Below are 25,204 nucleotides of genomic sequence, written 5' to 3'. Positions count from 1 at the left end.
GCAAAAAAGATTGTATCAACATTCAAAACATCCTATAAATTAGGAAACATAGTGTTGATAAGATCACACACAGTGTACATGACTCAAAAGAGATGGAAGAGCTTCGCTTTGTGGCCACATTTCTCTCCAGTTATAAATGTAATCCACAAAGTAATCAAAGGTTTTCATTTTCAATGTACTCACAACAACTACTTTCACCCTGATTAAGACTAAGGACGCAGGGGTGGGCATAAGGCAAGTTCCTGCAACAGGTTACTGCTTCACATGCCTTTTATCCATACATATTAATTGGTAGTGAAGCCCAATAGTACCCTAGACAGCTTACTTTTGTAGAAGCACAAGTGCATCATGCGACAGAACTCACACAAGTGTCGAAATTGTAACAGCAATGTGCCAAAGAGTATGTATTTCCATAAAGGTGGTCACCGCAGAGGTAGTAAACAACTTGTTCAATGATTCTAGTAACCAAGCCCGTTTCTAGCGGGTGGGCCAGGCCAACCCAAACATGACCTCTGGCCCTCCCAGTCAGCAGAAGAGGCCATGAGGACTACCAAACATTGTGATGCCTTTTCACTTTGTTTACAATAATTATCAATCTGGGGTAGCATTGTCACCCTTCCAAAAGAAAATGCCAGCAATTTGTTGTAGTTTTAAGAGTGTGCACAGGCATGGACATTATACTAAATACAACTATGAGTACAATTGTATGTATACATTTGTACCATGACTTTTCCGTCTGTTTTTACTATATTTAATAGTAAGGAATCTTTGCAGCTCTAGAATCCATTTAAAGGGGGTTTTCATTTATATTTGCTGTTTGAATTAGGTACAGATAAGGGATTACCATTCTTGTTTTAGGTGGTTTTGCTAATTTTTGTACCAGTTGGGACATTAAAATACCGGTGGTGCCAGTAAAAAATCAGCCAGGTGGCAACCCTAGTCATTTTGGTGATTTTCTCTATTTTTACACTGGCTGAGACATTAAAAATATTCATGTCAGAAGAGAACGGCAATGCGGCAACCGTGCCTTATGTCGGAGGCAAGCTGCAGTTAGGTGGTGTGTATGAGGGAGTGGGGACAGGGTGTTACCTGCTAATGATGCAGCAGGTGCAGTAGCACTGGAAACGAGATCAGTGAGGATCCTTTTGCACCTCAATTATCTAATATAACGTGTATTTGTAAAATTCACGTTCACCCAAGGGCATCTTGGCACTGAATAACAGAGGTTTATTGTTACCCAACTCAATGGTACATTTTATTGACTTCAGAAGGATGAAAGGCTTAGTGGTCCCGCAGGGACTTGAACCTGTGACCATGAGGTCGAACACAGGCCCCTACAGTGGACACATTAGTCCACCAGACCTGGCTGTTTCTGTATGTGGATTCTGAAGGTGTTTATGTATTTCAGTCTATGTATGATGCACACAGTAATATACTGTAGGATGTAGCATACATTATAATCAGGATATTCACTGTAACTCACATAAAAGCACAGTGATTCAAATCTGCGATAAACCTCATGGCAGACTAGCATATTGATGTTTATACAGACTTCATTCTTCTATAATGATCCACATTTACCACATAAATGTTATAGCATCCAAAAGCAAGCACGAATATTGTAATGTATGTTTTGAATGAACTTTATTTAAATGCACAATTTCTGAATGAGATAACAGTTTACAAAAGAGATTATTTAGGACTGATTAGTTTTTGTTTACTTTTTAGACCCCTGAAGAAGGGTCCATCAGAGTGACCCGAAATGCATTGGGATTTGGTTTGAATAATAAATCATAAGATTGAAAGGAATGACAGATATTTGAATAAAAGAAAAAATCTTGAATAAAACACTTCAAGCTCCTGCTACAAGTATTGGATTTATTTTGGATTTACTTTGAAAAAGTATGTTACTGAATTGATAAGGAACAAAAACAGTTCCATGAAAAAGTGCGAACACTCCACGGAATAGGATTTCCCTAACCAATCTTTTTGAATACATTATAATATTCCCATAGTGACAGTGCATGCTCATTGCATAAGCAGCCACAAGGGAATCATAAATGTCCGACCATTATCTAAGAATAAATGTGGAATTAGCCTCTTCAGATGAAAACATCATTTTTCATGTAAAACTAAGAAAAACGATTAATGATCCTTTCATATGACATCAGCACTCTTGTAGTATCGTTCTGTTATTGTATTACTCATTCTGGATTATGACTTTTATTATAACTTCAGCAATGTCAATTATTGTGATGTTAGAAGGGTTAAGATCATGTGACATCACTTTGTAGGAAGATTGAGGGTCAAAGGTCAAATGATGTCACTTCTTGTGATGTCATTTCGGTTACCCCAGGCATTTTGGTGAATCGATGTCCATGTGTAACTCTAGGGCTTGTAGTATATCTTCAGAATTGTTATAAATTGGGCCTGCTTTGGCCCACCTAAACACACCCTTGGTAAAATTAGTGTTACAAACTTGTTCGGACAGTGGACCACTCAAGCACAAAGCACAGCACCAATCCAAATATCACCAAATTATTCAAATTTCCAATGAACCAGTGTGCATTTTCCATATGCTCCCTGTCCCAAGAGCATTACCCAAACCTGGGTAAAAAGTCTATTTTTGTCCTAAATGAAAAAGCACCACTACAAGGGTAAGTCTCCTCCAATCATGGGAGATTAATAAGTCTTTCAAATATCCTCTTATATAGACGCTGAGTCGTGATGTGCAAAATTCAATGTTCTTTTAATGATCCACTTAGAGACAAGACACCAGCCAACGCGTTTCGTTCTGTCACCAGAACTTCTTCAGGGCTTGTGCAATTGAAGTTCGTTCTACGTAGTTAGGAGATCCCACCTCCTATTCTTTGGGGGAAACCAAGTAGATATCTCCTTACGGCAGTTGCCTGTTCAGTCGATCTGGATATCACGAATTCGACGTCTCGGTATCCTGATGCGATATCGTCTCCATTGCTAGATGGAGACGATATTGCGATGGAGACGATATCGCGTCAGGATTCCGAGACGTCAAATTCGTGATATCCAGATCGACTGAACAGGCAACTGCCATAAGGAGATAGCTACTTGGTTTCCCCCAAAGAATAGGAGGTGGGATCTCCTAACTACGTAGAACGAACTTCAATTGCACCAGCCCTGAAGAAGTTCTGGTGACAGAACGAAACGCGTTGGCTGGTGTCTTGTCTCTAAGTGGATCATTAAAAGAACATTGAATTTTGCACATCACGACTCAGCGTCTATATAAGAGGATATTTGAAAGACTTATTAATCTCCCATGATTGGAGGAGACCTACCCTTGTAGTGACACCCTTGGTAAACCCAGATAGAAAGTCCTGGAACCTGGCCTGCCAGTAACACTCAGAGTAAGAAGGTATATATATGTATGCCTCACCACCTGAGGCACACTGGGTCTACCCTAAACTCTGGTCACCGCGGATTACCAATGGTTAGTTCATCATGCTCTCCTAGAACATCCCCTTATACAATCCTGCATGCATCATCGGACATGAGCTCTTATACACGGCACACAAGTCCCATTTAATGCGTATGCACCAAACACACTGTACACTATGACAACAACACCTTTGTCCTCACTACTCACAGGCATCCCACATTCCCAAGACAGTACTGCTACAAATGGAACTGGTAGCACACTAAAATTATAATAGAATTTATTTTATGTAATATATGCCCACCACATGTGTCCTGTTGAGGCTTGTCGATGCAGACAGATGATATATGCACATACAATAAAGAAATGGCAAATATCTAATGGCAGTCCTTTTTTGCACAAGGTCTACCCACACAAGTGAGGTACCATTTTTCTTGGAAGACTTTGGGTAATGAGGGGTGTGTGGAATTTTATGGCTCCCGCAGATTCCAGAACTTTCCACCACAGAATTTTGAGGAAAACGTGTTTTTTTAACTAAGTTTGAGGTTCGCAATGGATTCTGGGTAACAGAACCTGGTGAGAGGCACACAAGTCACCCCATCCTGGATTTCCCTTTGTGTCTAGTTTTCAAAACTGTACAGGTTTGTTAGGTTTCCCTTTGTGCCGGCTGCACTAGAGCCCAGAATCCACAGGTAGGAACATTGCTAAAAACAAGTCTGTGCCTAGAGGGCTTTCTGCCGCCCTAGGGGGAAATAGGGGGAAGGGGGAGAGGGGGTGTGGGTGGGGGGGTTGGCCCGATATGCCCTCAAGGGGGGCAGAATGACTGTGGCTATTTTTTTGGTATGCCCATTCTGAGCAGCCTCCACCCCCATACATTAAAAAAGCCAGCGTAATCGCTGGCGCCTATTGGGCTTTCTGCCCCCCCCGGGGGCAGATCAGGGACCACTGCCCCCATCCGTCCCCCTGGGGGGCAGAATGACTGTGGCATTTTTTGGGGGAGATGTGGGCATTGGCATGCCCATTCTGGGCTGACCTCATCCCTGAATAAAAAAAAAAATCCTGAGGCATAGTGGGCTTTCTGCCCACCCCGGGGTCCAGATAAGGGGCTATTGCCCCAATGTGCCTCCGGGAAGGAGTAGAGAGACTGTGGTAATTGTTTTTTTGGGGGGGGGCATCATCATGCCCATTCTGGGCCGCCCCGACCCCTACATTATTATAAAAAAAAAAACCTGGCTTCTAGTGGGCTTTCTTCCCCCGGGGGGACAGATTGGGGGCTACTGCCCCCGTCTGCGATCTGGGGGGCAGAAAGACTGACATTTCTCTGGAGGGTGGGCACTGTCATGCCCTTTTGGGCAGCCCCCACCCCAACATCAATAAAAAAATCCCTGGTTTCTAGTGGGCTTTCTGGGCCCTGGGGGCAGATTGGGGGCTATTGGTTCTGTCTGCACCTGGGGGGACAGAAAGACTGACATTTCTCTGGTGGGGGGCATTCCAACATCAATAAAAAAAATCCCTGGTGTCTAGTGGGCTTTCTGCCCCCGAGGGGAGGCAGATTGGGGGCTACTGCCCCGTCTGACCCCTGGGGGGCATAAGACGGCATTTCTCTGCTGAGGTTTAGGGGCATTGGCTTGCCCTTTTTGGGCAGCCCCAACGTCAACATTAAAAACATCCCTGGTGTCTAGTGGGCTGATAGACTGTTGTTCCCAAAAGAAAATGGGGGAGCAAAGACCCTTGCCCAAGGTGCCGCTCCCCCCTCCCTGGTGCTAGTGGGTGGATCCCTGCTTGGGGATCACCCTCTTGGGGTGATCCTCAAGCAGGGATCCACTAGGGAAGGGTATCATTGGAAAGGGGAGATTCTCCCCTTTCCAACGATACCTCTCTCATCTTTTTCAGTGCTCGGGGGCTGAGATAGCCCCACAAGCACTGGAACGGAGAAACTGAAACTAAGTTTCAGTTTCGATTTCATTGAAATGACGATTGCGCGCCATGCACATGATCGTCATTTCAAGGAAATGCAAAACTAGGCCTGGGGAGGTTGGGGAAGCTCTTCCCCACCTCCCCAGGCAAAAAAAGGGAAATCCCTCTGCTGTCTGCAGCAGAGGGATTTCCTGAGCATGTGCTCATGACGGAATGGTACCGTCATGGGCACACTAAAATGTATGCTCATGACGGAACCATTCCGTCATGAGCACTGAAGGGGTTAAGATGAAGTTATTTTTGCGCTACAATTTGCTCACCAACCCCTAAGTTTACAAACTTAAACTTATCTAAAACAAATCTAGTTTTTTGCATAAAGCATTATATTTGGGGGCAAAACATCCCTAAAAATCAGGAAACATATATTTAATTAGAAACACTTAATTAAGCAACGAAGACAAGGCGACATATGAGGAGAGGCAACAACAATATTGAAGCAAGTTAAAACAAGATTGTCACACAAGTCCTCTCACTTTGAAGTCCGAGTAAGAAAAGTAAACAAGCGACCTTAGAAGAAAGTGCCTAACATTTGACCTCTGTCTTTGAATGCACAGCAAATGTGACGAGATAAGAACAAGATTTACAGGCCTGTTTACAGAAAACATGGTTTTGTAAGACTACCGTATATACGGTTTAGGCAAGGGGAGGGACAAATTGAACCTGGGCAGCCTAAAGCAAATAAAGCCTGGGGATACGTGAGCTACAAACCACAAAGCCAATAGCAAGCGATGGGCGGAAAGTATTACTACATTAGCAAACGCAGACAGTTGTAGCTGATACGCTGTGACCTAAAAAAGAAGCAGTGTAAGCATGCAGTCCTTGTGGGGACTCTCACTTTATGGCTACTGATCTGAAAAAAGCATCCAATGGGGTCCATTCCAAAGTCAACAAACGAAAATCTTGTGGTATAATAGGTGCCGGCACCTTCTTACGGGCTCAGCCTAAAGATGTAATCCACCCCTCAAAACTAAGGGCCAGATGTACGACCAAGGAATTTGCGAATCGCAAATTGCGTTGCAATAGCGACTCGCAATTTGCTAGTCGTAAATTGGTATGTACAACAGTATCTGCGACACTGATTGCGATTCCCAATGGGGTCTCAAATTGCATGCCTCATGCATATTCATGAGGCACTCTCAATTTGCAAACCCATTGGGAATGGCTGGCCCTTACAGATATGGTGGCCTGCTGGGCTCAGCAGAACTCCATGTCTGAGAATGCTTTTCAATAAAACAGTTTTTTTTATGCAGCCTGTTTTTTCCTTAAAGGAAACGGGATGCATTTAAAAAAAGAAAAATGAAACTTTTTCGTTTAATTTTTTAAGGGCAGGTAGTGGTCCCTGGGACCACTGCCTGCCCTTAAAGAATATTTTTAGAGCCAGTCACAAAGGGGAAGGGGTCGAGTGGTTTACCACCACTGGCTATTCCGTAGAAAACTGGATTACTGTAAACCCTTGGGCCCTGAGATTTCATCAACATTCATCAGCACCTAAAGAAAGTTTTAGCAGGGAAGTTTGCACACATTCCTTAGAATCAAAACTAGGTTTACCTAATGAACTCAACCCATAAAAAAAATTCAAAATGTATTCAGCATTTTACTCCTCTTTTACCCGCCTCACAGTTTTCTCATCTCACCTCCCTTTGCCCTGTTTTCCCAAAACTCTCCACCGCCACTGCAGATTGTCCCAGAGCCTGACAGCCATGGTCTCCCCGAGTCTGCCTAGCACTAACTTGCCCTCACGACGAGACTCTACTCTCCCCCACTCTCTCTTGACTATTGTACCCCTCCCCGCTCCTACCAGTGCACTGTACTCTAGTGCCTTCACAATGGATAGACACGGCTCACAGAAAGGGTGTAACGTAAGGCTGTGTAAACACTTCCTACACAGCCAGCAAAGCAGATAAGAGACGTCAAGTACATCAGGTTATTCAGATAAGGCAAATGTCTTACCGTGGAAAACCACAGCTCACTGTAGGGGATTAAGTAGGGTTGTAGAAAACAAATACTCAAAAATGTTCCCTAGCTGCCAGTGAAGTAGATCCATTAAACTAATCAGAATATACAAGATAATTATTGAAAGTGGGTTCCAAGATTTAGAAATATACCTGCCAATATGACTCTAAAGCATATACAAAATACTTCTTTAGGGTGGAGAACACTTCCGTTGGCAACAGCGCCCCACTGCTTCAGCATTATACAAATAATACATACAAACATACTTCAAACATCAGCAGCTTACAGTTGTCAAACTGTGGACCAGGCAGACACACAAATGCTTGAAAAGATTATTCCATCTTCAGCACGGCATAAGTGGGACAAAAAAAATGGGTGCTCTCTAATATGGGCATGTCCATATAGGAGTGACTATGAGTCTTTTCGAATGAGCATGGCCTATGTAATTAAGAGCATGGCCTAAATGAAGTGGATCACAAATCCTGTGTCTCATAGGTTCATAAAGTCTTACAGGACAAACTAACTGAAATTTACTCAAAAGACATTCCTGTGTAAATTCTCAAAACACCACATTAAATACTATATAGACCAGAAATCTAAAAATGTGGACAATGCTTCACTTACTTCTAATGATAAAATGCCAAAAAGCAGGGCCTACACTCCAGTGCTGAAGAGCAGATTTAATGACATCAAATGTTCATAGAAGCCAATTGGCACTTACCCAAATTTTGTAGCTAGGACCCCACCAAGGGATGATCCGATAATCATTCCCAGTCCCATGCAAAGTCCAAATTTTCCCAATGCGCCTGCACGTTCTGTAGGCGTTGTCCATTTAGTCACCACCATCTGGGCTCCTACAAGCAAATTGTGACACAGGTGTTAAGACACCACCCAAGAGGCTTGACATGTTTCCTAGGTTTTGAACACCAATTTACAGACTTGCACATGGCACACATGACGTCTGTGCTCTTAGATGAAAACTCTAAAAGAACATTATCCAAAGTCAATGATGCTTTAAAACAGAAGGTTCTCCCATTATTTTGATCGAGACTTTGAATAACAGTGAGCCTCTTTTTAAGTAAATGGTGTTATCACAGTACACTTTTTAAGGTAGAGTTTACTGAAGAACATTGTACATTGTGTGATGCAGTATTCTCTGGCATCCTGTGTCTAGTAATGTGGTCTTGTAATGAAATAAAAAAAAAATCAAGTTTGCTGTAGACTGCTTGGTGTCACCTAAGCATTATGCCAATAACTAGAGACATTGAAAGGGGTACCACAAGGATCTTACAAGCACACATCCACACGCCTGCTAGCAAAGGAGAACAGCTCAGATGAACTTGATAATTAAATACACACCCAACATTTGAGGTTTTAAAGGACATCTATCAGAGAAGCCAAGAAGAGACAAAATGTTTATCGTGCACACACACTGGCACCCCAAGAGGATTTAAAAGATATTATCAGCACCTTGCACTGCTACATTAGGCCCCTAACAACACTCATCAGTCTCTGTAGCTGCAGACCTTTGAGAAGAAGGAATATCTCTTGAAACCTACCTCGCAGAATAGATGATCACTCTGGGTCACATGCAGTATGTCCATTCCTTTCTACTACAACCAGGTCCATCTGATGCCCTGTACTCCTTTTCACAGTTGTCTCAGCTTCATAGAGCTCCTTGCATTCTGCCACAATTGATGTTTCTGTCATCCTAAGATTTTTAAGGATCGTCTTAGCATCTTCTCAACTCTCTGTTTAGATAAACTTTGCTGAACCCCTGGCTTTCACTTCGAATTCTTCCCTGCAACCTGAAACTCTCAGACATCAACTCAATACTGAAGACATCTTCATTCCCTCTTAAGAGGCAGGATGGTTGCAGAACTATTGCCAATGGAGTCTTATTAAGTGAACTGATTAAAAAGGCATCCTCCTGGCATGCCTGCTCAAAGGATTCAGAATATAGCATCAAGAATTCCATTTAATCATCAAGGGAAAATATCAGGCCTGTTCTCCAGATACCACATAAGCTTTCAACAGCTTGCATGTCCCTCTCCATCTTTCATTGTGCACTATATGGTGCAGGACTTATATTTCTTGTAAAAGAGTTAGAGACTCTGTGCCTTAAATGCAAGCTTTGCTTGAAGATTCAGCTCCGGACTGAAATCCCACAAGTCACAAATCACAAGAATGCTCCCTAACCAGCAAGAGGAGTAGTCAAGATCACCTTGCCTTACTAAGGAGCATGGAGACCTAATTGCTCCCATGCAGGTAACTACCACAATCACCGAGAGCCAACTGGAATACAGCGCATTGCCAGTTTTTGCAGTATAACTTTTGAACATCATGGTACAGCCAATATCCCACTGAATCTCTCAGCAGTGCTGTTATCAGAGTTGATGTCTGACCCTTATGCAAGACACCACCACGTACACTTAACACCCATCTCCATGTTCTTACACTCACAGTCTGCCTGCCTCCTGCTTCTGAACTTCTCTTAACACATCTTGCTATCCTTTTCCTCAGCTATGCCCCATCAAGTCTGAAACACTGTGACCAGAGCGCATGACTGGTTCTCACATTCATTGGCCAACTTTCCACACCTAAGTCACCACAATATTTCACACAGTACATGTATGTCATGAATGCATTTTTTTCTTGAACAAGTGACAGTGCTATGATGCTATACATGTGGCGGTCACCACTGTGTAGTTACAGTTAGGTCAGAAGAGCGTTTTTTTGTTTTGCTAATATCTGCGGTGCCTTCTGACTACTCTCCAGAACATTTCCCAAAAAAACAGCTCATCCACCTCAGCTCCTTCCTGAAACTTTAGGGTTTGTGTGAAGTGGTGACCTGGAAAAATGGGGGCCCCCAAAACGCTTTCCCCCCATGCAATTTCCTCAGGGATCTTTACTCAGAAAGCATACATTTTGTATGTCTGCACAGAAGTTTTTGAAAAACTAATGTTTCAAAATGTATTGATATCTGTTGCAGCGGGATTAATGCAAGAATCTTGCGGGACTCTCATGAGAAAAAAAGGAAAATGTGCATTCTTATTGGTTGGGCCCACGAGACTCTCCCAGGTACAAGCATTGTGATTGGCGGCCAGAATATGAAGAAAAATGTTGCAGCTGGAATTTCGGGATGCGGAGACTATTAAAATGTAAAAAATGATATTAATACATACATGAGGCAGTAGTGTAGGGGTAACCCGACCCCCTGATCTTTCTGGACAGAGAGCCCCGCAATGTCAAATAAAAAAATATGGTTGATTTTGGTTGCTGGTTTCTTTCGGGAATCTTGCGGGACCCAGCGCGACTGATGAGTGTTCTCCCGAACTCCTAGAAGACTCTTGCGGGTGTTCCGCAAGACAAAAGAATGAAAAAAACCCCAAAAAATCAACAAACCATACTATGCACAGCTTTCGCAATGTGCAGAGGTCTTCGTGCAGAGGCCAGTCCCTCACCAAACCCTACTACACACAGCCTGTGCTGTGTGCAGAGTGTGTGTGTGTACAGCATAGTTCCTCCAAATACCTATGCCCTACTGGGGGGTTGGGGTTGGGGAGGGGATTTAAACGAGAACAAGAGCAACCCTCCTGTCCATGTGAACATGGGTATCAAGAGACCTTGGGACAAGTATTCACATGGAACTCATTTCAAGAAAAGATTTATAGTGTCACATAATTTTCTGTGTGGACTTAATCTATGTAAGTATTTCAATGTAAACTTTTTTCATGACAGAAATTGTCATGTCTTGATTAAATCAATATAAACATTATTTCAGAGACAGAAGACACACCGAGACAGGTTTAAAAGGCTACTTATGTGGGTGGTACAATTTACTCGACACACAGCGATTCTGCTGTCAACTAGCACGGTAAGCCCCCTCCATTTCCCATTCAGTTTCCCGGGCGCTAGTGGCCACAGTGGCCAGGCAGCTCATCAACTAGTTGCACCCTCGGCACATAAGGGTTATTTTATGCTGCGTATGCTAACAAACACGCTAAGAATATCCTTCCAACACTGGACAATAGATTGGGGATTGGGCCTCTATTCTCTGAAAATCAGTAGAGTACTTTTTGACTTACGGGTATCCGTGCATCATGTGGTGTTTTGCGACCACTGCTTTGAACAAGATTTACCATTCTGAGGCTACCAGCAAAACTCCTCTTGCCCAGGCAATGTGTCATGATATGCTGTCCCCTCACAGTTTTAGCTACAGACATATTTTGTCCCCACCTTTTTTTTTGCAAATTGACACATGCTAGATATATTAAGTCAATGCTGCCTGAATAGAAATCTACCCATCGGGTGGAACAGATTATTCTAATTAATTGGACTACTATCGGACCAGCAATCCGCTCCAGGTTGACAAAAAAGAGACCAACCCTAGATTGGCACAGTTACACTCTACTCCACATTCCACCTTCACCTCACGACAACTATACTTCTGAGGCTCATATCTTTTCCCTTCAGTCCATAGGTAATACAATCCTTACATTCTTGATGCCCTCACCTACCTTCACAAGTCAGCAGATGTATTGTCATTACTACTATATTTCCCCCTGATTTTGATATGGAATATGGACATTCCCTACACCAGCATGCATGAATGTTGATCACGTGCATAAGTATGCCTGGTTAGAGACCACTTCCATATGCACAATATGCATGACCCCTCCTGATTAATGATTTTAAGTCTAGTTTCACACCCTCCTCTAAACATGGATGCTTTGAAGATTGAATGAACTTAAGGACTATAACTGAACCTATATTTAAAAAAAAAAATAATGTTCCTCTCTTTTTCTTTCGCCGACCTCCTTACCTCAAAAGGTGTTAATAATCTTATGATACCATCAAGTTATGTCTTAGGCAAACTATATGTTGTCCTGATGATGATCCCACATAGCTAAGGGATCGAATCGCAGTCATCCCACACTCTGACCCGTTTGATTTTGTATAAACGTCATGGTTGGGTACAGAAGTGTTTTTCTGTAGAAATTAGTGACCCAGATTTCTAGTACGTTTACTGGTATGAATTTGCTTTTCTTGCCTGTATGTTCATTGTTTTGTCTATTCAACACCCGTTTTGGAACTACAGGTTTGTCTAGGCCCTCCTTATTAAGTTGGGATAGTTCTGCCCCTATGCCATGGGCATGTTCCTGAATGATAAACTCCATGGAGAAATCAGGGACGCTGAGCATAGGAGCTGTGCACATGGCCTGCTTAAGGGAGTCAAATGTAGTTTGGCATGCCTCTCTCCAAATCATATTTATGGGTTTGCAGTCCAGCTCAGTCAAGGGGGCAACAATTGTGCCATATCCCTTGACAAATCTCCTGTAGTACCTAGGCTACTTTGACCTCAGTGTGGGTTTTAACAGGCACTCAGGCCATGATGGTTTTTATCTTGTCGTAAAGGTGTTGCACCTTTATCCCGCCCACCAGATGTCCCAAGTACACCACAGACCCCTGCCCTATCTGGCACTTACATGCTTTGATAGTCGGTCCTGGAGGTAAGAAGGGTGGTCCTTCCAGCTGCTATTGAAGACCGCCATGTCATCCAGATGAGCAGCACACAAGGCCTCCATAGCAGCAGGGACCTGGTTCATCAGCCCCTGGAAGGTGGCAGGGGCCTTCTTTATTCCAAAGGTCAGGAATAGCTGCTCAATAGGTATTTTGGCGATCTGCAGAGCACGTGCTGCAATGTCACGTCTTATGTATGTCTAGAAACAGATTTCTTTTTATCGCACCTAAGGTGACTGCTTGCATGAATGATTACTATTCCTGTCTGCATTGTCATTTTTAAAGCACGTTTCTGTTTTGTTTAAAAACATTGTTTTTAATCATATCCCCTACCTCTGGGCACCATTTCTCTGCCTGATCCACCACAGCTTGTGCTGATTGCGTGGAGGGAGGCTCTAAACACGACCCACTTCCAAAATCCTCACTTCCGGTGGAACATTAGAGGGGCCATTTTGGATAAGGAGACGGTCTAGTCTCTTGACTGACTGACTTGCTACCATTCACCTATTTTAATCGGGGATGGCACCGATGCGCAGAGGACGCGCACAGCGGACACGCACAGCGGACGCGCCAAAGGCAAGCCCGTATGGCCCGTCCGCGCCTGGACCGGGCCCAGGGCAAGAAATGCTGCCTCCCCACGACCACAACAGCCCCTCACGAGGGATTTTATATTATCCTTAAATAATGTTCTACCAAAATGTCAACAGTCTTTAAAGGGTGCTAAATGGCAGGAACCGATCAGCTGTAAAAACGGCAAAAAAGGCCTTTAATCTCGCACAAGCATCTATATTTCAAGAGAAGGGCATACGTAGCGGCCTTATAAATGTAAGGTCGATGGGTAAGCACGCTCTTCATATTTATGACTTAATAGTCAATGAAAACCTTGATTGCCTTTTTGTGACCGAAACATGGCTGAAGGCCTGGTGCAATCCAGACATCGTGAACACCCTCCCCCTGGTTATCATATTCGGTGGGCAGACAGACCCGAACAAGATGGGGGTGGTCTCGCAATTATTTATCGTGACACTCTTAGGTGCAGCATAGAACAGCTACCAGACTTGAAAGGAGCAGAGAGCATCAGTTTTTGCCTTCAGTTACAGGACCCCTTCACTTTTGCAGGAGCACTATTGTACTGCCCTCTGGGACGCATAATGATTTTCTTGAAAATATTGGAGAGGTGGTTAGCGCCTTAGCTCTCAGGTTTTCTAGTTTTACTCTGCTAGGCGATGTCAATTTACATCTCGACTCATACAAGGATCCTGGAGCAACTTGTTTCAAGGAGATAATGGACACACTTGGCCTACAACAATGTTTCCTATCTGGCACACACAGTGCAGGCCACACTCTGGACTGTATCTGTGTATCTGTTCTAACTTGGATACCCTCAAAGTCAAGCCCCCTGTTGTTCAAACACGGACCGATCCTAAATTAATTCCCTCTGAGATCCTGATAAAGGATAGGTCCCTTATCAAGGATAGCAACAAGGCCCCACAACAGGACAAGGCTAGATGGAAGGCACTAATAGGGCATTTAGACCTCCTTCCAAAAGCCCTCAAGGGTAGACCCAACGTGGTAGGAGACCCTATAGCAGATAACCAGCTCTTTGGGCAGTGGATGCACGACCGGAGAGACCGGTTGGCACCCACGATCTCACCTTACAGTCCATCTAAAAAGAAACCCTGTGCCCCATGGTTTTCACAATCCCTGAAAAAACTGCAAGGCCACTCCAGGGCGTTAGAACGCAGATGGTGCCAGAATTACAATGAAAAAGATCTTAATATCTATAAAATTGCACGCAGAAAATATCATACTCTGATAAAAACCACAAAAAAGCATATTATACTGAGGCAGTTAAAACCACCAATAACAATCAGAAAGAGATCTTTAAAATCTCACAACAAGAGATTCCTCCCTCTCAGAGCCTCTAATAATATAACAGATTTCTTTGAAGAAAAAGTACTGACACTTTTAAAAGACTTCCCCCCTCCTACGCTCTCCGTCATAAACAAGGAAATCTCTGCAGGCACAGACAGAGCTTGTATGACAACTTTCAAGCCAATCACAATGGAAGAATCGTGCTGGGCGATCTTGTCCATTAAATCGGGCACTCCCTATGTTCTCTGCCCCCCTACTCTGCTACACGCCCTCATCGACATTGTGAACCCTAATATTAATAATATACTATTCCTCGCTCTTCACAGCCAAGATCCCAATGGAATGGAAACTTGCTGCTGTAAAACCACTCCAAAAGAAACTGACGGATCCTACGATTCTTTCTAACCTACGTCCCATCTCGCTCCTACCTAGTCTGTGCAAGCTGACTGAAAAATTAGTTAATAGCCAACTCACAACATTCTTAGAGAAAAAAAATGCGCTGCACTCTAATCAATCAGGTTTTAGAGCCCAACACTTGACAGAATCTGCCCTATTGTATACAACTAAAACCCAAAGAGCAGTCCTGATGCTATTAGACCTGTCATTCTTTTAGACCATTTTGCATCATCTGGCATATCTGGCAATGTCCTAGAGTGGATAAAGAACTTCCCGCAAGATCGACGACAAGTGATCACGCTAGGACAATATAACTCTCAAGAAAAGGCACTCATATCAGGGGGACCCCAAGGTTCGAGCCTCAGAACGACCCTCTTCAATGCCTATATGGCCCCTCTGATTAAGCTAATATCGTCCTTTAATATAAACATCATCTCATATGTGGACGATACACAGCTAATCATGCTCTTGGACAATGACACTACCCAGGCAGAAGAAAACCTCTGCAAATGCCTCACAGTGACTTTCAGATGGATGAATAATAACCATCTGAGGTGTAATTCTGAAAAAAACGAATTCTATCTTATGGCCAACAAAACCTTGTCTCGCCTAAACTTTAGTGCCAGAAAATGCCTTTCTACCCTCCCCCCCCCCAACAAAATAAAGGTGGCGAGGAATCTAGGAATACAATTTGATATTACCCTATCATTTAAACAGCAAACATTGGCAGTTGCAGGTACCTGCTTCCACATCACAAAAATTATTTGACTTGATCCCATCTCAGCCAGGCAAACTGTTGCCGTAGCCCTTATTACATCTAGGCTGGACTATTGTAACAGCCTATATGCAGGAACTAACAGATCAGTTATGCACAAGCTCCAGATGGTCCAGCATGCTGCTGCACGGCTGGTACTGAAGTGGCCCAGGAGATCATCTGCATCTGCGGCACTAGATATCCTGCACTGGCTGCCAATTAATAAATGTGTTCTGTTGAAGCTCCTTATCATTACTTTCAGGGCCTTCCACTCTCTAGGCCCCCAATATCTTCGAACTGGCTTTAAGCGTTATGTTCCCCCCCGAAGTGTGGGATATTCCAACTTTCAGATTGGTGTAGAAGGGAGGAAAATTGCTCACAGTCATAGGCTCAAAGGCATGGAATAAACTCCCACCTCAACTTCACCAGATTGCATCAGAGTCTCTGTTTAGGAAGGCACTTAAAACCTGGATCTTTGGAGCACCAGACACACTCTGCAAAACTCCGATTTGATTGCCTATCTTCTACTGTTAGCAGTTAACCAGCTCCGGTTTCCATCTCTGGTCTCCGTATTAGCGCCAAGATGCTCCTCGGAGTGATAGTCGCAGTATATAAATACATCTTTACATTACATCACCCCAAACTGATAGTGCCCCTCTGGAGGGGAGAAGGCTGACCTCTTCTTTGCTCCCTCTGTTAGAGAGATTTGTCAGTTCTCTAATGTAAGATTAAAGGCACTGAGATACTGGGAAGCCCCTAACCTGTCAATCAGCTCTTCAGCCTGGGGGATGGGGTGAGCAACTGTCTTAGTCACTGAATTTAACCCTCTCTAATCCACACAGAAACTTAGTTCATGTGTGGTGCCCGGTAGGGAAGCTTTTGGTACCAGAACAACAGGACTGGATCAAGGACTATTGGAGGGTCTATCACTCCCACCTCCAGCATTTTGGAAACTTCAGCCTTAATGCTGGACCTCACCTAATCTGAAAGCCTACAAGACTTCTTCTTACCCGGGACATTGTCCCCTGTGTCTACATCTTGGTTACACAGGAGGGTAGTCCCAGGGATAAAGGAGAACAGAGACGAGTACTGTCTCAATACTTAGTGGCAGTCTCTCTGTTGCTCAGGAGTTAGAGTGGGGGAAATGATTACTCCTTCAACAGACCTATCCTTCTCCATGGAGTCCAAGAGGTCAGAGAGAGATTCACTCTCCTCTTCCTCTTATACATCTGTCACCATCAGCATGGTGAGCTCAGACCTTTCAAAATGTGGTTTGAGGCAGTTTACATGCAAGACCCTAATGGGCTGCCTAAGGGTATTGATGTCCACCAGGTATGTGGCCTCAACCTTTCTTTCAATCACCTCATGGTGCCCATTCCAGGAATCCTGGAGGGCCTTGGATTCTACCGGCTCCATCCCCCACACTTTCTGACCAGGATGTTACTTCACAATAGTAGAATGTTTGTCATACAACTCTCTCCTGACTTCCTGGCTGGCTTCTAGGTTACTTAAATCTTGGTTCCATAACGTTGCCATTTGGATCCTAAAGGCCAGCATCTAGCTCACTATATCCTGGGGTAGCTTACTGGGACCTTGCTCACACCCTTCTTTCACCAAACTCAGAGGTCCTCTGACTGGGTGCCCATACAACAGCTTGAACAAGCTGAAAACTACTCCCCTCTCTGGCATCTCACTGTATGCAAATAACAGGCATGGTAAGAGGATATAACACTTTTTCCTCAAGGCCTCAGGTGGGCCTCTAATCATACCCTTTAGGGTCTTGTTGAAGCCCTCAAAAAGCCCATTGGTGTGTGGATGGTAAGGGGTGGAGAACTTGTAGGTTACCCCACACCCCTACCAAATTGACTGCACATAAGTAGACATGAAGTTTGTGGCCGTCAGGCAGAGCTTTCTTGGGGAAACCCACTTGGGTAAAAATCCCTATCAGGCCCTTTGTCACTGCAGGTGCAGTCATGGTTCTCAAAGGGATTGCCTCTGGATACCTAGTGGCATGATCCACCGGAACCAGGATAAACCTGTTGCCTGAAGCCGTCTGTGGATCTATAGGCCCTACAGTGTCAATGCCCACCCTTTTAAAGGGTGTGCCAATAACAGGAAAGGGATTAAGGGGAGCTTTAAGCCTCGGCCCTGTCTTCCCACTGGCCTGGCAGGTCACACAAGTCCTACAGAACACATCTGAGGAATTCTTGAACCTAGGCCAATAGAAGTGGGGGACAAGCCAAGCAAAGGTCTTGTCTTGACCCAGGTGTCCTGCCAGGGGAATTATTTCGTGAGCCAGCTCCAGTAAGAATGCCCTGTAGCATTGGGGGACGACCAGGGCCCTTGCTTTCCCATGCCCAGGAGCCTTAGACTAACTGTACAGGAGGTTGTCCTACCAGTGTATGTGGTGACTACCAGAGGCATCATCTGCTGATTAGGCTTCAGCCTGTTCCTCATGCCCACCAGGGCCAGGCACTCCCTTTGTGCCCTACAGAACTCCTCTTTGTTGGGTCCTCCTCCCACCTGCCCTCCATTAAGCTCATATAGGTCACCAAGGGAAGCAATGTCCTCCTCAGTGGACTCTGAGGCAGCCACCACAGGTGTCCCATCCATCTCACTGAAGGTACATTAAGGAGCTGGTTTCCCATGGCCCCTGCCTCTCCTCTTCCTAGCAGCTGGGTCTGCCATTGTTCCAGGCTTCAGCCATTTTTGACTCCCAGCACGGGCAGCCATGGACAGTGTGGAAGCACAGATTCTGTCAGGTAACTCTAACATCTCCACATGAGCTTTGAGCTCTACTTCTTTACAGGTAGTGTCCTCCAGGTCATTACCCAACAAATAGTCCACAGGCATGGCAGGGCTCACTGTAGCTTTTAGAAGACCTGAACACCCACCCCACACTCAAATCGACCAACCGCTACAGAATAGGGTCTCTCTCTTTTCAGCCACCATAACCTGGTGGAATGAATGGGGAATTACCTACTCTGGGGAAACCAGCTGACTCCTTACAATAGTCATACTGGCTCCTGTATCCCTCAGAGTCTCAACCTTTTGCCCACTGATGGTGACCCATTGCCTATACTTTGCAACATGGCTTCTTAGAACTATCCCACTGTCACCCAGGGACACTAGGGTAACCCCATTAAACTACCCCTCACTAAATCCACCCCCAGGACAACACAATCCACCCCTAGAATCTTTCCTCCAGTGGGAGGTGGTGCTCTTTTTGGGACACTTGGGAACCCCCTTGCAGTGTCCATACTCGAAGCACTCATAGCACTTGATGGGCTAGAGCTGCTGACCTTTGTCAATGTAATTTTTTAGGTCGAGCCTAGGCAGCATGCATGCGCCGTCTGTAAGACATGTTGTCTTCAATCAAAACCACTTTATTCCCACCTGCTACTTAACATTGACTCACTGCTCCATCGCTATTTTTTGCTGATCCCGAGTCGTTCACTCAGCCGATAGATCTCTTCTGGTTAAGACTTAGGAGCACGGACCAAGCACAGTCTCCTTACTCTTACTTTCCTTATCTGGGTTTTAGCAAACTTTGTTTTTTAAAGTTGCTTTTCGCCCATCGCTACTTGCGCCGTACCACCACTCCTGGACACAAACTCAGCATTTAAATGTTGCGGGCTGATTCCTGTTCTGTCATAGCTGCTTAATACTGTTGTTTACTAGTGGATGGACATGCTCGCTTCAAGATTTAATGTTACGCACATTGTGGTCCCACGTGGCAGCTGGCTCCTCATATTTTCGGTTTGCTGCCCGGCGAGTGAGCGCTTTGCATGAGCACTGGCAGAAGCACTGGGCTTTGTTTACTGTTTGGGGTGGGGAGCGCCAATGTTGCTGTGCTTTTGTCTCCGCCCTCATGTTGCTTAAACCCTTCCTGGCCTGCCCCTCCCTGCGCACACACACATCACCTCCTGCCAGTCACTACTTCACACAGGCAAATCGGGTGACCGCGCAGCTCCTCATAAATCACACAATGTGTGGTTAGTAGGGGGCGGCTTGGGGATCAGGTATTTCCACAAAAAGTTGAGATGTTTCCCTCTCCCTCCTCAAGACCAGCTACGGTGCTGCCCCATCAGTGCATATCCGAAGTGCTCAGGAAATGCCGAACGGGTGAATTTTAATTAGCGCAGGAAAGATATACCTGCTCTGTCCCTGTTTGCTGGGAATACTCCTCAGGGCATCAAACACATTTTAAACAAGCATACAGTAATGTTTGCAAAATGGGAAGACAGAAGCAGCCAGGGTGCGGGATGATAGAGAGAAGGCAGACAAACAGGGCCGGCTTAGTTAGTGACAACTAGTATGACAATCTTTGCTGCCCCCCCCCCCACGTCACTTCAAAAATCTTCTTTTCCACGAATTCCTGCTAATAATACATTAATAATATCAATAGAAAGATAACTATGGCAGCTAATGCACATGCTGAAGAGATATGTGTGTTGCCTACATAGCCACAGTTTTGACTCAAAGTAGCTTAAAGGGTTAATGTGCCTGCGGGCAGTTTGCTGACTGCCTACTTAGGTAAGATTCTCACTAGAGTAAGGTTCTACCCTCTGCAGTATGGTTTTGAGCCATGCCTCCACAAGATAAGGCTTGCGTTCTAGAATTTAAGTGTGCTGTGTCCCTCCGTGTTTGAGAGCAATTAGCAATATAAAATGGACATTGAAACAGATTCCCATTAGGACCTATATTCATGCCCTTAACTTTACTGGTAAATAACTAAACTTTCTGAACAAATATTGCAAAAACGTTAAAGTATTATGTGTCCCTGAGGTAGTTCCGGTTTATTTTTCATGTTTTACCTAATAGTGCATCAAAACCCCAGACGAAAGGCACACTTTAGGAATAGCAAAATTGTAGTTCACATGTTTAACCATGCCCTTAATTCCATAGGTCATGCATCATTTAGGACACCCCCTAACGATTTGCCTCACACTTATATAGTTCAGGCTTTGAGTGGCCCTTGTTCAAGCCCAAACTATAAAATGGCACTAAACGTTTTTACATGAACATGGATGACCTCTGTAACTGCACATTTGGTGGAATCCAAACAATCACACATTAATGGGAATAGCCAGAAAAAATACAACACACTTTGAACCTTGTCCCAAAAAGCTCCTGAGCGCAGGGATGAGGCAAGTGAACCCTGCATACATTTAGAAGAATCCTCCGCCTGAGGGAATTCTGAGGTTCTTAAAATTGTATCTTTCATTGGCACCAACCTTCTTTCAGTCTTTTACTCCTTTGTCACCATTAGTGTTTATTTTTCCATGATTTTTCCCATCCATTCTGTACATCATACACCCATCCTCTTTCTCTTGCTTTGTTTCATTTCCTTTTCATCCAACATTTGTCCTTCCTTCTTGCTATCCATCCATTTATCATACTCCCAATCCTTCATTCTTTCCATCTGTCTTTTCTCTCTATCCATTCATCCTTCTCCCGGTCATCATTCTTGACATCCAACCATCATTCATCCTTCTCGTCATTCATCCATCTCTTTATCTGCATGCATGCATCAATCTCCCCATTCATCCATATACTCTCCACCTTTCTCTCCATTCATCCATATACTCTCCATCCTTTTCCCCACTTATCCATATACTCTCCATCCTTGTGTCGAAATGAGCTTTTTTAGAGACCCACCGGTGCAGTGGGTTCACCCTTATCTGTACACTGGTTCTTAAACCAACAAAGAAGAGATTGGAATGAAAGCTGTAATATCAAAGATAATAGATTTATTAACCTCTCATGAGTGGGACTACATCTATACAACGCCCTCCTGCACTGTATGAGGTAGTTCAAAGAATACAGAAAACAAGGGTATTATACACCCTATTTACCGCTGAGTAAGCATGGAGACTCAAATAGGAGGTACAGGCATATACAAGAATAGTTATTGACTAACATGGGCATACAAATATTGCTTGGTCAACAAAGTAAGAGGGGAGACATTTCTGCTTACATCAGTTAAACAGCCTGACAGTTACAGACTAAGACAGGTGCATTTTAGCAGCTACAGGCCTTTCTGAGCATGCACAGTGGTCTGGCTCATTACTGAAAGAGTTAACTATAGTTGACGACTCAAGTAGAATAGAAAAGCAGGCAACAATGAAGACGGAAGAAGCACATAGCTAACTAAAATGGATGCCACAAACAAAATGGCTTCAGCTTATGCTAAAGGTAATTTCTGCGATTTCCACAGATGGTCGTTTAGCATTAGCTGAAGACATCCGCTATGAATTAATAGGAGCATGAAAGTTATCCTGCACATCTATCATCATAAATTCATCAATATCCTGATCCATTGCTAGGTGGATATTTACATTTTGTTTAACTGGTGAGCTACAAGTAGAAATACATAGGGAACAGAACATTGGGTCACATTAAATACAAAGGCAGCGGGAAAAAAGGATTGCAACAATTATATATAGGGCTGATAATAGCTTTCAGCCCCAAACGGAAAACAGTGTCCAAAACCAACCAGTCCAAATCTATGTCCCTGAGTTCCAGTGGATTTCAGTGGCTATTTTATTCAGTTTGGAAATAGCCAACATCATATGTCTGATGCTATGTCTAAATAAAAACATTTTATTGATAAACCTTCCGGTGTTCTTCTTTATGAGGGCTATGGTACCAATGATATGTTTGGGGGAACAGAGCAGTATTTATCAAAGTGTGCACAAAGGACCAAACGGGGCCAATGGAATTAGGACAAGGAGGCGCAAAGGGATGCTCCTCCTCAAAAATAGGACGACCAAAGGGGTACATTGTTAACAAAAAAGTACTTTGGGAATTGAAGCCTCTGTACAACCAGCCAGAGGGGATTCTTCTCCATGTGTCCGTATGAGCCTCACAGGCAGGCTCCTATCATTCATCATATGTTCACTTCTCTCACGGTGGAGCTGCACAACTTGCAACCCAGGAAAACAATCACGGCCCAGGCTGAAGAAGAAAACTTTCTTTCAGGATAGGGTAATCACCTTCCAGGGTAAACACCCTCAAAGATCCTGTCCAGTGTCTCAGGCAGTGCACCAGTATTCTTCACTTTAATCTAACAGGCACCAAAGGCACAGCACCTGTACCCTGAACTCAAGTCCTTCCCGAACTCCTGTGTTGCTTTGCTGGGGCACTGCTCTTTCGTCTGGGCCGCAGATTGCACCCAGTGTGCCCAGGCACCTCCTTATCAACAAATAAAGGTGCAGACTTGCTTTCACTTTGAGACCGGAACTCAATTGGAGTAACTCAATTCTGGAGTATCTGAAGCAACCCTTGTTTCAGAGGGGTCACCTCAAGCAAAGCCTCTTCGCCGTCCCGGTCAGCCTGTGCCTCTCTCAGCTGGGCATCAGGAAAAGAGGAACAAAGCAAGGAATCAGCTTTCCATCCTGATTTATGACCCCTTCTTTCGCTCAAGAGTCGTATGGCAGTGGCAGGGGTACACGCTCCTTCCGGTCTTCCACCTTCATCGCTGTTATAATTGCCAGCAACACCTGTGCTGGTTCCCTTCACCTTGGCTCTAAGCTGAACTGGCACTGAATCTTCAGGCTGGATCTGATGTCCTGTCCCCTCTTGCAGAGGTAGGGCAGCAGATATCGGTTGGTGAACGGACTGGAGATCTTTAGACAAGGCATAGAAATAATCAATCAAAAGAGGATAGTCTATTTCAGAAACGTCCCAATATTATTTTTCTGAAGAACCTCAAAGAAAAGGAATTTCAAAACCACTATTCTTCAGTGTTTTGTGTGTTAGGAAGCTTGTATTCCATAAATCATATAGTTCACAACACTTCTTCTACTTGTGATTTTTTTTAGTACTGTACAGGACTGTGGACACGTCTAGAATTATTTTTCTTATGTAAGAACAACCATGTTTTGCGCTTTATGACCATGCTCTCATATTATAGGTCTAGAGGGAAACTCTAAAACTATGAATGTAACATAGATCTGTATTGCCTGAATAACTGACAAATTAATCCTAACATAGTAAGTGCATAAATCTCTCCAGCAGAACTTGTTGTGGTAAACAAACTCCTATAAGGCTATATTTTTCTTCAAAATGTTTGCTAAGGATCACACGGGCATTTCCCCTAGCATTGTGAACCATAGGCATCATATTTTTTTCACAATCTGGGCCATGTAATATCATATTTAGCAAGGATTGTCAGCTTGATTATATGAACTAACTAACTAATGAGAGACTCGTGATGCCTCTGCGACTTATGTAGTGATGTAATAACATCAACAATAATGGTGTTGCCACCTGGGAGTTTTAGAACAAAAACTACTAACATACAGTTCCTCTTAAAGGTCAAATAAGGGAACATCAATCTATTCTACCATCCTTTCATAATTTCATCAATTTACATACAGAATGGGCAGTAACAAGCTGTGTTTATTTATTCATTTTGTTAATTCTAACAATTTGTTCAAATAATATTACTTAATAGCCAATTAGACGTGCACTGGTGAGGTGCTTTGTCTCTATTTATTTCAGAACATATTCACAGCCTCCTGTGAAATAAATCACTAAAGCGAGCCCAACCAATTGTCTCATAGCTGCTCCTAGACAGCTTAGACAGGCTCAACAGAGAGACAGAAAGAGAAAGAGAGAGAGAGAGAGAGAGAGAACACAACAACAAGCTGCCCTGCGTACTTTTCACGCAGAATAGCAAACAATAATACACATAATAGGCACAAAAACCAAGACAAAGGACAATGTGTTACTTAATTGTGCTTACCCTTAATTTGCCCAGGAGCTAGTCTCCCACCCCCCTTCCACAGTGGGTCACCTAAGCAGGTGACCTCCTGTCGACAATATTTTCCCCCTTTTGGCAGCTGGGTAAGGACAGACTTGTAGGAGGTAAACGGCTAGGGAAATCCACACCACAGATGCCATTTCCAATACTATTGGACTGTACCACTCTCTAAATTTTTGTGTTCAAGCACATTGAGCTAACTAGAAAACATTAATCCAATAACCAACTACCAATTCCAGCAGCTTATTGAGCTGTGTAACATAATAGCGCATTAAGGCAAACTTTATTTCATGGCCTTTTTACCTGGCCCTAGCACAACAATTTTAAGTGGAAACCATTATTTCTGTATGCATGGCAGAACTATTCTCTGCACATGGCCCACAGACACGGCTACCCCTTGATAATGTTATTGAATAGGATAAACCCCACCCTGCATATCTCCTACACTGGTATTATTGCTCAAGAAAACAGTGATATCCCCATCTGCTCCTAACAGAATATGCAATATTTCCTTTATCTAAAACAGATCTGTGGTGTCCAATCT

General features: G+C 43.9%; 1 protein-coding gene across 3 annotated transcripts in view; it reads right to left on the bottom strand.

Annotated features, from left to right (window-relative positions):
- SLC67A1 (solute carrier family 67 member 1) overlaps positions 1-25,204 on the bottom strand; it is a 1,118,404-nt gene that overhangs the window by 744,173 nt on the left and 349,027 nt on the right. For all 3 annotated transcript variants that reach the window (XM_078682895.1, XM_078682893.1, XM_078682894.1), the window contains exon 5: positions 8,064-8,196. In XM_078682895.1, the coding sequence (XP_078539021.1) occupies positions 8,064-8,196 (133 nt within the window). The remainder of the gene's footprint in view (positions 1-8,063; positions 8,197-25,204) is intronic.

Source organism: Lissotriton helveticus, chromosome 3_1 (assembly GCF_964261635.1).
Source record: "Lissotriton helveticus chromosome 3_1, aLisHel1.1, whole genome shotgun sequence".
Lineage (NCBI taxonomy): Eukaryota > Metazoa > Chordata > Amphibia > Caudata > Salamandridae > Lissotriton > Lissotriton helveticus.
This window is presented reverse-complemented; position numbering and strand designations above follow the sequence as displayed.